Below are 13,965 nucleotides of genomic sequence, written 5' to 3' on the forward strand. Positions count from 1 at the left end.
TTGTTATCACCATGCTCACACCAACTGAGATAATCTAAGGTCAGGAAATGTGATCCAGCTCAGGACACTTGGCCGATGCTGATGGATGAACACAGGGAGGATGTATTATGGGACAGTTCCATTTGCCATATCCTTTTTTTCCCTATGCTTTTCCTAGATACCTGTAGCCTGGAAATGGAAAGTGGACCTTTGACCAGCACAGAAAGTTTATAACTTCACGCTCCTGTGTGAGCACGTGACACAGGGAGTACAGCAAGGAGGTGTCAGGCAAATGTGGGCATTGGGTAGCTCTCCAGAGGGGGCAGTTTCGGGATCAGCCTGCCTGCCTGGCCCTGTGCCCGGGAAGGCCAGTGCCGGTCAAGAGTGAGGGCATCTCGAGGGGAACGGAGCCTGGCAAGGGCAGCCCTGCAATGCTCCCGGCAAGGCTGTCGAGGGATTCCGTGGGATCAGCCTTTCCTTGTGGAAATTCTGTGTAAGACACACGGCTCCCAGGTGTGTCAGGAGCCAGTGCGCCGTAGAAAAGCCTGTAGGAGCGACTTGTAATTGAGGGCTTAAACAGCAGGATGGGGAATGGCTTCTGGGCCCAAAGCTACGTAATTACCATAGTGAAGCACAAATCCTTCTTTTCCAGGACAGAAGCTGATATTTTAGTACAACAGTTTTTCAGTAAAACACACAATAAATAAAACGGGGCCCCCATGGCGCCCATTGCTCCCGATCCCGCCGCCGAGCGGCGCTCCGCCCCGCTTCAGCCGTACAACATGGCGCCACCTAGCACCTCCGTGCCGTACAACATGGCTCTGCCCACTCGCCGCCCGGCCTGGCAGACGGATTACAGCGCGCAGGCGCCGCTACTTCTTCCTGGCTCCAGCGCCGCTATTTCAATGTTGACCCGCGCATGTCCGCTTCCTCTTCCGGGTCCGGCGGCGCCAGGTATGGCGGCGGGCGACCGAGGGCTGTGGGTGTCCATCCGCCTTCATCCGCGGCCCGGCGGGCGGCGAGCGCGATCCGAAACCCCGAGGGGCCGTGGGGATGGGCCGGCGGAGATTCTGCTGCCCGCGCGTGGGCTGGAGCGGGGGCAGAGCCGCCCGGCACAGAGGCCGGGCCTGCCGAGGCCTCCGCGGTGGGGCTCCCGAGTAGGGCCCGCGTCTCCCGGGGCTGCGAGTGAAGCTTATGTTGACTATAAAGTACGGAGCTGATAAAGCTTTAAGCAGTTCCTTAGGAGAGCTTGACATAATCCAGGCAAGACCAGGATGTTTGAACAGTGTTGGCGTTAGTTCGGGTGAATCTTCATTGCGGATCGCATCTTCCCTGTTGACAGGCGATTTGTTGTTCTCTAATATAGTTCTGCTGGTGTCGCTGATCAGGAAAGGCTTTAGTTTTATTAATACTGAATCGGCAGCTGCTGATTCACATCTGGCTCTGTACGGGTGATCTTGTGAGATGTGATTTCCTGTGTGAACATCGAGCTCTTAAATAGTGCCGCTTTGATTTTGATTTCTTTAGGGGTGAAAAATGGTGCAGCGCCTGACATACCGCCGTAGGTTGTCCTACAACACAGCTTCCAACAAGACCAGACTGTAAGTAAGACCGTATGTAAGAAAACTTGAGTTGTAAACAGGTGATGCTTCACTTCCGATTGTTATGATAACTGAGCGTTTCTCTGCTGTGCTTAGGTCCCGAACACCCGGGAACAGGATTGTTTACCTTTACACCAAGAAAGTGGGAAAGGCGCCCAAGTCAGCATGTGGGATTTGCCCAGGAAGACTTCGTGGTGTGAGTATGGTTATAAACACCTAAGGATGTTGCTGTGCTGCAGTGTTTCTTCAGGACAAAGAGCCTTTCCAAGTATACACTGGGCCTGCTTATTGACGAGTTCTTGTTGAAATAACCTTTTTTTTAATGTTCCTGGTTTGCATTATTGTTAAATATAAACTCTTGTGTTAGAAAGTCTGAAATTTTTAAAACTAGGGCAATTCTATAGCAGAATTTAAAAAAGTAAATTGGACCTATTAGACTTGAAGAAAAAAAGGGTAAGCCAAGTTTATAAAGTATTTAGAAAAAAAGAATTAACGTTCTTGATGTATTTTTCGTCAGAAGGTTTTCTTGAAGTAACACCATTGCTTTTAACAGTTACAGGAATGCTTGAGTAATGTTGATCTTTGAGCAGTTCCTATCTTTAAAAAAAAGTCTTTTTTGTAACCAATTTTTTAATGAACCTCTTGTTGAACCCCGGTGTTGGAATGAAAAGATCAGCTTAGGAATAATGAGAATGGCCCATGCAATGAGCTGCGATCTCAGTCACTTTTTAGCATCTTGAATAGTAAACTTCAAGTGTTGCTGCTTTTTATATTTTTTTTTTAACTATGGAAGTGATGTTAGTTTTTACGTGGCAGAGAAAAAGAATTGGTGTCCTATGACACACTTGTTTGTTTTTGCTGTCTGTAGGTCCGTGCTGTGCGCCCCAAAGTTCTGATGAGGCTGTCAAAAACGAAGAAGCACGTGAGCAGAGCCTACGGTGGCTCCATGTGTGCCAAGTGTGTCCGTGACAGGTAATTCACACAAAGCCAGCTTTATTCCTCAGGTTGCTTCTTACAAATTTTTTACATCTCTCCCAAACTTTGAAGGCTCTTGTCTGACACTGGTGTAGGGAGATGGAGAGTGTGAGTGTGAGGCGCATCAAGCAATGATGTGTGTGATTTTTGTCCCTTGGATTTGAGGGAATTCCTGCGCGTGGAGCTCCTTTGTGGAGACGTCTTGTTCTTCAGGATTTCTCAGTGCACTGTTGCATTGATACAAACCAGTCTGCTCATGCTGGGTGTTTATCTTTTGTATTGACTGCCCATAGTAAGGATTAGTCTGTTCTGTTGTCCTGTTTTGCCTTATGCAGATCTAATTGAATTTATCACTTCTTTGTAGTGTTTTGGGATTCACAGGTATTACGTCGTTGTGTGTTAAGCAGCTTTATGTATTTAAGCTTTAAAATGGCCTTTGCCAGGCCTCAATGAATTCAGTTTTATTGTGTAGCAATTGCATATCCTATGCTTCCTTGGCAAGTTTGAGGAAAAACATGACCATGAGTGTGTCATCTCTGTGAATGGTAAACAAAGCAGATCTCTGGGGTCAGCAGTCTAATGCCAGGTTTTTTTTCATCTGTAGTGCCAGCATTTTTTTTTTTTCATTTTTGGCATGTGTGAGTTCTAAGATAAATTACTTTGGGTACCACTGAAGATAAGCTGTTAGAGCTGCAGAGCCATTGCATAACTTTTCTGTATTAAAAGCCACATTTTTTTTCTGAGGTTTTCCCAAACTCTTCATGAACTTGATAGGTAGGTTTTAGTGCATGAGTATGTTTTATTCTAACTGTGCCTAAGCCAGAAATTACAGCCTGTAATGGTCAGATTTTCTTCTGCACCTGCTTAGGCATCTCTGACAGGGTTGTACTGCAGAAGTAGCCATGTGTACCAGGTACTTACAGAGGACATTTTAATGTTTAAGGGTAGAACAGTGTGTGTGGCACACTTGTGCTGTTAGCTCAGAACCATCAAATAGTCTGTTGGTATGTGAGTGTTGGTGCAGAGATCTGTCCCATCTGCCCGGTGGTCCTGCATGTCTTCCAGAAATAGTCATATTTGGGCACGACTTGACCTGCTAGGCTTTTCCCTGTTGATGTGCAAGGAACTTTAATCCTGACAGGGAAAGTATTCCTGGTTTTGATAACTGGATGCACGTAGTTTCCTGTAGTTCTGAGGAAGAGAGCTGACCACCACTCGTCACACCAATTCTGACTTCAACAGAATTAATTCTCCAGTTAGGAGTTCTGCTTTTTGCCTTTGAAGTTTGTGAGGATGGTAAATTTTCCCATGATCAGCCATCAAGTATTACCTTCCTTGCCTCCAAGCCACTTACCCTAAATTTGCAGGCACTGTAGGCTGCCATCCCCAAACTGCTGCAGTGCTACTGTGCCTGTCTTTTGCTGCTGGCAAGAGCAGCAGTAGGTTCCCTTTTTATGTAACTGTGGAGCTAACACCACATGTGCAATGAATGTGGCAAAATTAATTGTAATTTGTCTTATTTTTGTGTTTATACTTTAGTAGATAGACACATATCCTAAAGTAGTTTTTCTTTTCCAGGATCAAACGAGCTTTTCTTATCGAGGAGCAGAAGATTGTTGTGAAAGTGTTGAAGGCACAAGCACAGAGCCAGAAGTCAAAGTGAATCTATTTGTAGTTTCAGCCCAATAAATGAGATCTCCACTTCTGTGTCCTGTCATTCCATGTATGACTCAAAACTGGTAGGAGCTGCTGCTGCTTCTTGCAGGTTGTACAGTGCAGAGCTGGGTTTTGCTGCAGCAGAACCTGTAGGTCAGGATGCTCTGTTCAGTGCTGCCTGCTGAAAAGGAAGTCTGGTTAAACAGGACTCTCAGCTCAGGCTCAGTCATGTAGAGGGATTGGAATAAATTTCAGCAGTGCAGGTTTTCTTTCAGCAGTTGTTTATGAAGTCATTGGAGGACTTGTCTCATAAGAAAGTTAAGACTTTGAAAAAGAAGAGCAAACAAGAGGATAGCTAGTACAAGCTTAATGTAGATTTTTTTTTTTTAATTGTATGTAGTATTACTCAAGAGACAGTGGAGAGAATAGTCTTAACTTCTCAAAGCCAGTGCTGTATCCACCAGACAGTTGCCTACTGCTACATCTGAATCTCTGGAAGAAAGCTGCAGCTGCTGTATCCTCTGTTAGGACTTCCTGGGTCAGCAGTTACAGGTACAATACCAACAGAGCTCCAGGGTGCAGCTAGGATAGACCTTTAAAGGCTTTCTGATTTAGAGTAGCAATTTGGGCCTCTGGTATTGAAGTTTGAACCAAAGTTTGTTGGTTTATCATGAAGGATGTAATTGTAAAAACTGAACATGGCTTTGCTTCATTCTGTCTTGTAGAGAACTCTAAATGTGCCTCTTAACACTCTCTGAGAGTGTACTAACGCAGTCAGGATAATTCTTGCTTTGTTTGTATGTGCAGTAGTATTCCTCAGCCCCAACTCTGAATTTTGAACTGCTTTTAGTATCTGATAGGCATCTATTTTTACCTATTTTTAACCAAAACTATATTTTCAAAAAGTAGTGAGCTCCACCATGAGAGGAAGGAGGAGAAATAATAACAGTACAGAGGCTTACTGGGAGCCATGAGAGTGCCACTTCAAGGGGTTTCTGAAGTCACCTGTGGAGTCTGCTCAGGCTGTGGCTCAGATGTGTGCAGGTCACTCCTGAGTGCATGCTGCATTTTTACCCTGCCTAGCTCTGCCAGCTGCACAGACAGCCAAGGGACAGAGGACAAGGCTGAGTCGAAAAACCCTTCTGGTGGCAGTGAGCTGGTGCTTTGGGTGAGGTGCCTGGCAACTCTCAGCTGCCTGCTGGGTGTGACAGCAGGAGGTGGCTCTGGTCCAGGGTAAGTGATTTAACACCGTGCATGGTGAAAGGAGTTGTACCTCCCCAAGGATTTCTTTACAGTGTCCCAAGGAGTTAAAATAATTGTCAGTATTCTCAAAATGGATAAATGTAGCTTTAAGTATGTGAGGCATTTCTCCTCAGCTCAGGTGCAAAGGCTGTAGCTCGTTAAAGGAGGTTTTGAGCCTAACATTACTACTCTTTAACATTTTTGGGTGCTGTTACTATAGTTACTTTACAAGGTTAACATTTCCTTAGTTGTGTTACTGTTCTAGTGCAAATTTTAGTACTTGGGGTAGACATTTGGGGAAGGGCTGTGCAGTGGGAAGTAGGCTGGGTAGCCTGGCGAGGTGGGTGAGTTCAGCTGGTGCTTGGGACACTCTCCTGTGTAACCTGGAGTGAAGAGTTCTTCCCCACCCCTTTCCTTAGAGAGGCTTCCACTCAAACGGGGGAGTTTTTCTGACGTGCTGCCTCGCTGCTGCTCTCCAAAGCGAGCTGAGGACAGAGGCAGCAGGGGCCTGGCTGGCCTGGACCGATGAGGTGTGTGCACCCTTGCAGGAGTGTGTGACATGGGCTGTAACACACGGTACCCTGCTTGTTCTCAGCAGCGACTGCTGTGATGTGCTTTTTCCTACCTGGTCTGTGTGCAGCTGTCGGGGTGACCTCTGGCTGTGGGTCAGGATGGGCATTACATCCCATGGTGCGCCCAAGGGGCACCCCAGCCCCACCCTCCCCTGTAAACACAGGGACTGGGGTAAAGTCCCACTACGGAACTTGGTCTGCTCGACGGGTCTGCATCTCCCCAGCCTGACTGTGCTAACTCACACGCGGGACGTGGCTTTTCCTTCCCCCCGCCGGAAAACTGCATCAGCACAGGGGTGTCCAAAGGGTGCTCCTACCCCGTGGCAGGGGCTGCGGCGCCGGAGTCGCCCCTGCTGCTGGAGCGTCCCGCGAGTGGCAAGCGGGCAGTGTCCCACCGAGTGGCCGGCGGGCAGTGGTGGCCGGCGGGCAGTGTCCCACCGAGTCACGGGCGGGCAGTGATGACCAGCGGGCGGTGTCCCACCGAGTGACGAGCGGGCAGGGCCAGCGGCACCCGGGGCACACGCGGGCCCCGGGGCGGCCACGTGGCTGCCCAGCCCAGGGGCGGGGGCTGCGCCTGGCCACGCCCCCGGCCACGCCCCCGCCCCGGAGGCAGTACCCAGCGTCGACACGTCAGGGCTGCCGGGTCCTGGCAGGTGAGTAAGACAGAGTAGACTCTTCGCCGGCGGACTGGCGGCGTTTCCATGTCTTTATGCAGACAGAAAAAAAAGTCTGAATCTTTCATTGAATCCTAGTCGCAAGTTTCTAGAGCTTTGTTTAGTTTTCTTTTTAGAAAGGGATCCGTTTCTCCCTGTCAGGACGCGGCAGCCCGTTTCCGTTTCCGCCTTCGTGTCGGTGGCCGAGCGCGGCCGCGGCGGGAGGGAGCGGATAGCGCCGGCGGGGAGCAGCGGGCCGCGGCCGCTCCGGGACCGCACGGCGGCCATGGAGACGCTGTACCGCCTGCCCTTCGCCGTGCTCGAGTGCCCCAACATCAAGCTGAAGCGGCCGAGCTGGGTGCACATGCCCTCGGCCATGACCGTGTACGCGCTGGTGGTCGTGTCCTACTTCCTCATCACCGGAGGTGAGGCCGGGCCGGGCGGGGTGAAGGGGAGGCCCCGCTCGCAGAACAGCTCTCCCTCGGTCCTTGCCCCGGTGGCAGAGCCGAGGCTGACCCCGTGTCCGGGTCCGAACCGCCCGTAAAACACGAGCCTCGGGCATCCCCGCAGCGTGCCCGCGGTGTCAGGGCGGCTCTCGCTACTGCGGGTCCAAGTCAGTGCTTGCTTTCCTCCCCGCAGGAATTATCTATGACGTGATCGTGGAACCTCCGAGCGTGGGGTCCATGACAGACGAACACGGGCATCAGAGGCCGGTGGCTTTCTTGGCATACAGGTAAGAGCAGGGCCCTGATCCCACAAGCGGCATCCTGCAAATGCCTAAGCTCAAGGGAATAAGCCCCTCTTGCCGAGCTGTGCTCCCTTCCCTTCCCTTCCCTTCCCTTCCCTTCCCTTCCCTTCCCTTCCCTTCCCTTCCCTTCCCTTCCCTTCCCTTCCCTTCCCTTCCCTTCCCTTCCCTTCCCTTCCCTTCCCTTCCCTTCCCTTCCCTTCCCTTCCCTTCCCCTCCCCTCCCCTCCCCTCCCCTCCCCTCCCCTCCCCTCCCCTCTGCAAGGCAGGAGTTGTTTTATATCCATTGTTGGTTTGCCAAGAACTATTTTTTGCTTTTTACGAAAAGCCCACCAAACCAGCATTGAAACCAGTGGAAATCAACCAACCTAGTCCTAAAACTTTAAAAAATGAAAGGTCTGGTAGAAGGAACTTGGTTTGTGCTGTAGGTACTTATTTTTTTGCTAATCATGTTGAGCTTTATACTGGATGCAGATATATTTGATCAATTTTTGTTGCAGAATATGTAATGTTTGGGAAACTTGTTTCTTACGTTTTAAACTGTAGTGTACTTGGGATTCTGGTGGGGAACATTGTTACAAATGTGTAAAGACAGGGTATTCCTAGTGCCTTTGGCTTATATTACTGAAAAATACCTGGAGACTCCTAGTAATAAACTGGTCTGAAGAGAGTTAAGTCTACTTTTGTAACGGGGCGGGGGGGGGAGTGGAGAGGGGTGTCTATGTGTGTGGAAACAAGTAATAATTTTTATTAAATACCAAAAAGCTGATTGAATCAGTGAGGTCTGTGACATGGTTGATGTGACAGATTTTGGCTTGGACTAGGTGTGTTCTTCAGACTAGGTTGGATTGTTGCAATGTTGATGAATCAAGTTGCTGCAGGGAGTTGTTAGCACTGTCAGTGTAAACAAGACAAGAGAAGACAAACTTGTTTGTTTCCAGGATATGAGGCAGTAATGATAATCTTTATTTCTATATGGCCATCCACTGTAGTTTCATCAAGCCAGTATTATGAGGTTGTTATTTAGGAGGATGGGAAAATGGCTCAGTGACTGTGGGAAGCTGGAGACTCGTGATCCAGGTGCAATATTCTTTCTGCATCTCAGCTTCCTCACTGTCCATCTCTTTCCATTTGTAAGAAGGAAGTGCAGTTGCCTGGGCTGACAGAGAGCTCCATGAGGCACCCCCAGGCTGGTCCCTGCAATGGATCCATGCAGGCTCAGCAAGCAGGCAGCAGAACATCCTACAGGATTACAGGATGTGTGCTGGAACCAGCAGATGTGCTTCATGTGCTGCCCTAGTGCTTTGAGTGGAATTTGTCCTGAGAGGAGGATTGAGGCAGTCCTGCCTAAACATGGGAATAGAAATAAGGAGGTCGTGGTGCCATGCCTTGGGATCATCTGCATAACCAGGGACCTGCTTGGACCAGGTGGTTTTACAATCCAATGAGCTGGGTGGTAGCTGTTGGTATGCACAAATATGTACAAATCCTCCTGTGTGCTGCACTGGGCACCTTGCAGACTGTCAGTTCTGGACATAAATTGTGTATTAATGTCTTGATGTAATTGTATAACATTTTCCTACTTGCTTTAGTTAGAAAGGCAGCCATCAGTCATCTTGTGTGTTTGTACAGCTAAAGCATGTTTAGTAGATAGGGTTTGAAATGTCAATAATTTCTTTAATCTTTTTCTGAATTCTTTTCACCTTTTCTTTTTTTTTCCCCTTAGAGTAAATGGACAGTACATTATGGAAGGCCTTGCATCCAGCTTCCTCTTCACAATGGGTGGCCTAGGATTCATAATTCTGGATCGATCCAATGCACCAAATATCCCCAAGTTGAATAGGTTTCTTTTGCTCTTTATTGGATTTGTTAGTGTGCTTTTGAGCTTCTTCATGGCCAGAGTTTTTATGAGGATGAAATTACCGTAAGTGATTTAACTATCTTTCAGTCTTTATTCTCTTTTGTGGCTCGTGTGTGCTGTGTTAAATTTAAGAGTAACAGAAAATATGGTGATCTTCAGCTTGAATATAAGTTGCTTTTTTCACTGCTTTTTTTGGAACAAGCTACCTTAAATGAGGTGGGATGCTTTGGGAACCAGCTTCTGTAAGATTGTGCTGTAGTTAAAAAAGGGTGACATTTCCTGGTATGTTAGAAAAGGTGGTTACTGAGTCTGACTTGCTCAGTGTACCTTAAAATTCATTGTATGTACTGGTCAGGTAAGTAGCTACACAGTAGGGCTTTGAGGAATATGGAACTGTCAAAGTACTGTAGCTTTCAGGCTGTGCAAAATCCAAATGCAGGTTTTCCAGTTTTTCCCTCCTCTGTATTTTTCAGTCTATTTATTTTATTTAGAATAGCTGAAACCTGTTGTTTTGAGGTACTGTTAGGTAATTTCTGGAGTAGCTCCATGAAGTGTTGAATTAATAGTGACAGTAATTCTTCTATTGTTAAATACTTTTTTGGTCTCTGCAGCATACGTAAAAAAATTGTTTCCTAACACAGAAGTGATGGGTTCCCATCACGCAGCAGCTATCTGGATGGGGACCTGCCCTGTATTTTCTTGCTTAATTGATGCTGTATGGTTTTTTTTGCTTCACTGAGTACATGTGTGTCTGTACAACAGTTCTCATTCTGAAATTCAGGAAAAGACCAGGGCTTCGGAGAAATGGAAGAGAAAGAGACAACAGATTTGTGTGAAGTGTCAGAAAAGATTAGGTTGTATTGAATATCTTAACACTTGTAGTTTGTGTAAAGAACAAATAAAGGACATTTCTTAGGGTATAATGTGGGCTTCACAAATTCCAAACAATTACCAAAGTTGAATTAAGAACATTGCTAATGCATTTTCAGTGTTCATTGAAGAAAATCAGCTGAGGAATGAGTGTGTAGTTAAGATGGCTAAATAGTCTTGATCAGCAGAGGCTTTTTCAGTCTTAAGTTTTGGTTTAAGATTGTCTGCCTCTTAATTTTTGAGGAGTGCTGCCGATGTTTGCTAAATTTTTCTCTAAATTAATTTTCTTTCTGTAGGGGCTACTTGATGGGTTAGTACCTCTTGTGCTGTGTGAAAGTTTGAGCTGAATTTCCTCCTCTTCACGAAGTGTTTTAAGAAGAAACAGCAAGAAGCAAGTTCCATAGTCACCATCAACAGCAGAGACCTGGCCATGAGAAACAACTAGGGAAAGAGTGCTTTCTCTGCAAGCAAACTGTCACTACCAGTGGCTGATCTGTAGTTTTCAAGCAATATTTTATCATTTCTGATGTAGAGCTTTTGAAAAAGAGAAATTATATAGCTGAGTATTTCTTTTATATTCCATCTCGGTGTGGAGCAAAGAACCTACCTTTAGCTCTACCTGAAACGAGTACTCGCCATTGACGGTTCTTTGTTGCAGGTCTGTCTCCTCTTCCCTGTTTGGGACAATTATGTATGTGAATCAGAGAAGAAACACTCAAAACATTGATTTCCAAGTTGTAATCAGAAAATAAGTAACTTTGGATGCTTTACAGCCAGAATACAATGTGTCTGAAATTATTGTGAAGGCATCTTTGGCCTTGATATTCGTGATATTAATGCTCTATGTGAGCAGATCCAGACATCCACTGGGAAGAGCAAACTGTATGAATGTGCATTTTTTTTTTTTTAAGAAAAAGTGTACAAAAGGAGCCAAATAAAACTTATTTTCTAAAAAATTATTTTAAATTTGTGCAACTTGTAAAGCTTTTTCTTCTTTGTATGGACTGTTCTGCATTCAGACATGAGGTGCCATACCATGACCATGTAATTTCAGCTTTGTTTTTCACTGTTGGATAATGATTTTATTTTTTTTTAGTATCAGGGACAAGAAACGTCATTTTCCATGAATTAGTACTGTATGCAAACAACATGCTGTTATCAGTAGCCAAGAACACTTACTTCTGAAGCTGCTGCTTTTTTGTGTGAGGCAAAGTTCCAGTTTAATTTGTCTTAATTTTAAAAGATTGAGTGTTGCTGAAATGTTTAATTCAAGTAATGTATTGCATTTTGGGGGAAGGAAAGACCCCTCTGAATCACCATAAATGTCTTTTTTTGCAATTCATATGTGTTTGAAGCACTATTTTAATCAGTATAATAATATAAAGTAGAAAAGTTATTTATTCCTGTAATTGTGAAGTAAGCATTGCTGTTCACATACTTAATCAAATTTCTGAGCTAGTTGTTAATCATCTGCCCTCAGGATATGTCACTTCCACTGCCACATCCTTATGTACGATGTGACACTTTTGCATCTGTTCCTCTTACATGTTTGTCATTAAGATTTAAGGTAGTTTGAGCTGTTTTATGAGGCTCACAACTGCAACATTTCCAGTCTTTTTGACAGTTATCTTTTAGTCACTCTGGTTTTGGTGAGACATATGCTTACCTTCAGGGGGAGTATTGATACTATGTAAGTAAGTAACTGCATCTTAAGTCATCTTTTTAAATACTCTGAGAGGTAAGTCAAACCAGAAAGTTCACTGACTAAAATCAAGACTCTTCTGGCTCAGTGCTTGTTGTAGTGCGGTTGAGCTTCAGCATCCCAAGTTTGCAGCTGGTTCTAAAAGAGCAGGCTCTTCAACTGTGACTTTAAAGGCACAGTTCAGTGCCTGTGCTCTGTGAAGTGCCTTTCACTGTCATTGCAAATTTCAGTTGTAACTTGAACCAACAACTGAAGCAGACATAATTGCAAGGTATAATACTGTTTTGGGAGGGTAAAACTAGGTGATTCCCTCTGCAATAAATAAGGCTGAAGGAACATCATGGATTTTTGGTCACAGACTCCCAGCTAGGTCTGGCATGATCATTGCCCAAGTCTGGCACAGAGAGAACCAGGACCACAAATGCAGAGCAGAAGATGGACTACCCAGAAATGAGGCACATGGTAGGTTGGAAGATGGCAGAATGCACTACTGGAGATTGGTTAATTTTGAAAGTAGTTTGGAGGCTTCTTTGTCACCCAAGGTAAAATTTCTACTGAGTCAAATAAACTGCAAAGAAGAAGTATTGCTGTGAGTTAGATTAATCCCCTTTGCAGTAAAGCAAGGCTGGTATTTTCTGTAATTGTCTGCTGTTCTTTATAGGTAACAGCAGGTGGCCTCTAAAGCAAGGGCTTGGAATAGTAATAAGAATGTTTCAGTGACTGAAGGAAAACTGATGACAATATCCATCTGTGTTTCATGTTCATATCTTCAAGGTTCAACTGAACTAGATCGTGGGTGAAAGGTTAAAAACAAGGTAAAGGTAAAGCAGAGCTTGCAGGAACACGTCTTTCCTGATTAAAACCAGAGATTTGGCCTGCTTCCAAGTGCAACAGAAAGAGTCAGGCTGAAGTGGAGAGGTCTTGATTTTCTGGCTGTCTTGATGGAGAAAATACTGAATGCACGGCTTCAGTATAATCTCTGAGAGATGATGCCTAGTCAGTATAGTCAGGAAGACATATATAACTTGTGTAGCTTTTGAAAGTTCGTATATACGTATATGAACCCTTAAATGATTTTATACTTAATTGAGTTAAGTTGAAAAATACATCTAGATGAAAAAGAACAGACATTGACTTATTTTTTTCTATTTCCCTCAATGCATTTTCCAGACTCTTGTATATTGTGGAACAGTAAAAGAATCATAGAATCATTTAGGTTGGAAAAGATCTATAAGATTATCAAATCCAACTATCAACCCAGCATTACCAAGCCCACCACCAAACCATGTCCCTGAGTATCACATCTCCATGTCTTTTAAATACCTCCAGATGCAGAGGGGCTGGTAAGTGATGGGAAGTGGCTCAGTGAGCAATTCTACCAATTGCCTCTGCTGGGGATCCTTGGATGGATTCCATCCAGGCCCATAGATCTGTGTGTGCCCAAGTGCTAGAGCAGCTCACTGACCACTTTCCCTTGGATTATGGGGGCTTCATTCTGCCCCCCATCCCTGTCTTCCAGCTCAGAGGGCTGGCTACCCATGGAATGACTTGTCTTGTTATTAGAGACCAAGGTGAAGAAGGCATGGAGTACCTCAGTCTTCTCCTCATCCTTTCTCACTATGTTTCACTCCAGTTTCAGTAAAAGATGGAGATTCTCCTTAGACTCTCTTTCATTGCTAATATATGTTTAGTTGTAATTTTCCGTTGTCTTTTATAGCAGTAGCCATCTTAAGGTCTAAATGGACTTGGACCCTTCTAATTTTCTCCCTACATGTCCTCTTGACATTTTTGTACTCCTCCCGAGTTGCCATTGCGTCTTGCAAAGGTCATAAACTCTCCTTTTTGTTGTGATTTTTCAGCCAAAGCTCTCTGTTCAGTCTTCTTTCTCCTTGTCTTGTCTTTAGGCATATCCTGCTTCTGCATCTTTACAATTTTCTTTTTGAGGAATGTCAGGCCTTCCTGGACTCCTTTGTGAGCCAGGGGACTCTGCCAGTCTGGGCCATAATCAGGCCAAAGTCTGCCCTCTGGGAGTCCAATGCAGCAGTTCCAGTGACCCCTCTCCTTACTTCTCCAAGAACTGACACATATTTGGAAGATTTGTGTCACTGAA

At 45.4% G+C, this 13,965-nt stretch overlaps 2 protein-coding genes and 1 long non-coding RNA gene across 3 annotated transcripts; 2 read left to right on the plus strand and 1 right to left on the minus strand.

Annotated features, from left to right (window-relative positions):
* The first annotated feature begins 821 nt into the window (after positions 1–821).
* Positions 822–4,256, plus strand: RPL34 (ribosomal protein L34). The gene is made up of 5 exons (XM_059844245.1): positions 822–933; positions 1,507–1,580; positions 1,677–1,776; positions 2,449–2,552; positions 4,134–4,256. The coding sequence occupies exons 2-5, from the start codon at positions 1,516–1,518 to the stop codon at positions 4,216–4,218; spliced, it is 354 nt and encodes a 117-aa protein (XP_059700228.1). The 5' UTR covers positions 822–933; positions 1,507–1,515; the 3' UTR covers positions 4,219–4,256.
* On the minus strand, positions 4,154–6,578 carry LOC132326285 (uncharacterized). The gene is made up of 2 exons (XR_009486200.1): positions 6,269–6,578; positions 4,154–4,392 (listed from the first exon to the last, which is right to left on the minus strand). It is a non-coding gene; the product is annotated as an uncharacterized LOC132326285 (long non-coding RNA).
* A 279-nt stretch (positions 6,579–6,857) lies between these two features.
* On the plus strand, positions 6,858–11,112 carry OSTC (oligosaccharyltransferase complex non-catalytic subunit). Its single transcript, XM_059844244.1, has 4 exons — positions 6,858–7,103; positions 7,318–7,411; positions 9,149–9,346; positions 10,450–11,112. Exons 1-4 carry the CDS (start codon positions 6,965–6,967, stop codon positions 10,466–10,468), a joined length of 450 nt encoding a protein of 149 aa, XP_059700227.1. The 5' UTR covers positions 6,858–6,964; the 3' UTR covers positions 10,469–11,112.
* The last annotated feature ends 2,853 nt before the right edge of the window (positions 11,113–13,965 follow it).

This window comes from Haemorhous mexicanus, chromosome 4 (assembly GCF_027477595.1).
Source record: "Haemorhous mexicanus isolate bHaeMex1 chromosome 4, bHaeMex1.pri, whole genome shotgun sequence".
NCBI classification, from domain to species: Eukaryota; Metazoa; Chordata; class Aves; order Passeriformes; family Fringillidae; genus Haemorhous; species Haemorhous mexicanus.

Bases quoted from the DNA above. Each gene is read 5' to 3' on its own strand.
- RPL34 (XM_059844245.1), top strand. From the start codon at position 1,516: ATGGTGCAGCGCCTGACATACCGCCGTAGGTTGTCCTACAACACAGCT. The intron at 1,581-1,676 runs GTAAGTAAGACC...TGCTGTGCTTAG, and splicing joins GCTTCCAACAAGACCAGACT to GTCCCGAACACCCGGGAACA. The intron at 1,777-2,448 runs GTGAGTATGGTT...TGCTGTCTGTAG, and splicing joins GCCCAGGAAGACTTCGTGGT to GTCCGTGCTGTGCGCCCCAA.
- OSTC (XM_059844244.1), top strand. From the start codon at position 6,965: ATGGAGACGCTGTACCGCCTGCCCTTCGCCGTGCTCGAGTGCCCCAAC. The intron at 7,104-7,317 runs GTGAGGCCGGGC...TCCTCCCCGCAG, and splicing joins CTACTTCCTCATCACCGGAG to GAATTATCTATGACGTGATC. The intron at 7,412-9,148 runs GTAAGAGCAGGG...TTTTCCCCTTAG, and splicing joins GTGGCTTTCTTGGCATACAG to AGTAAATGGACAGTACATTA.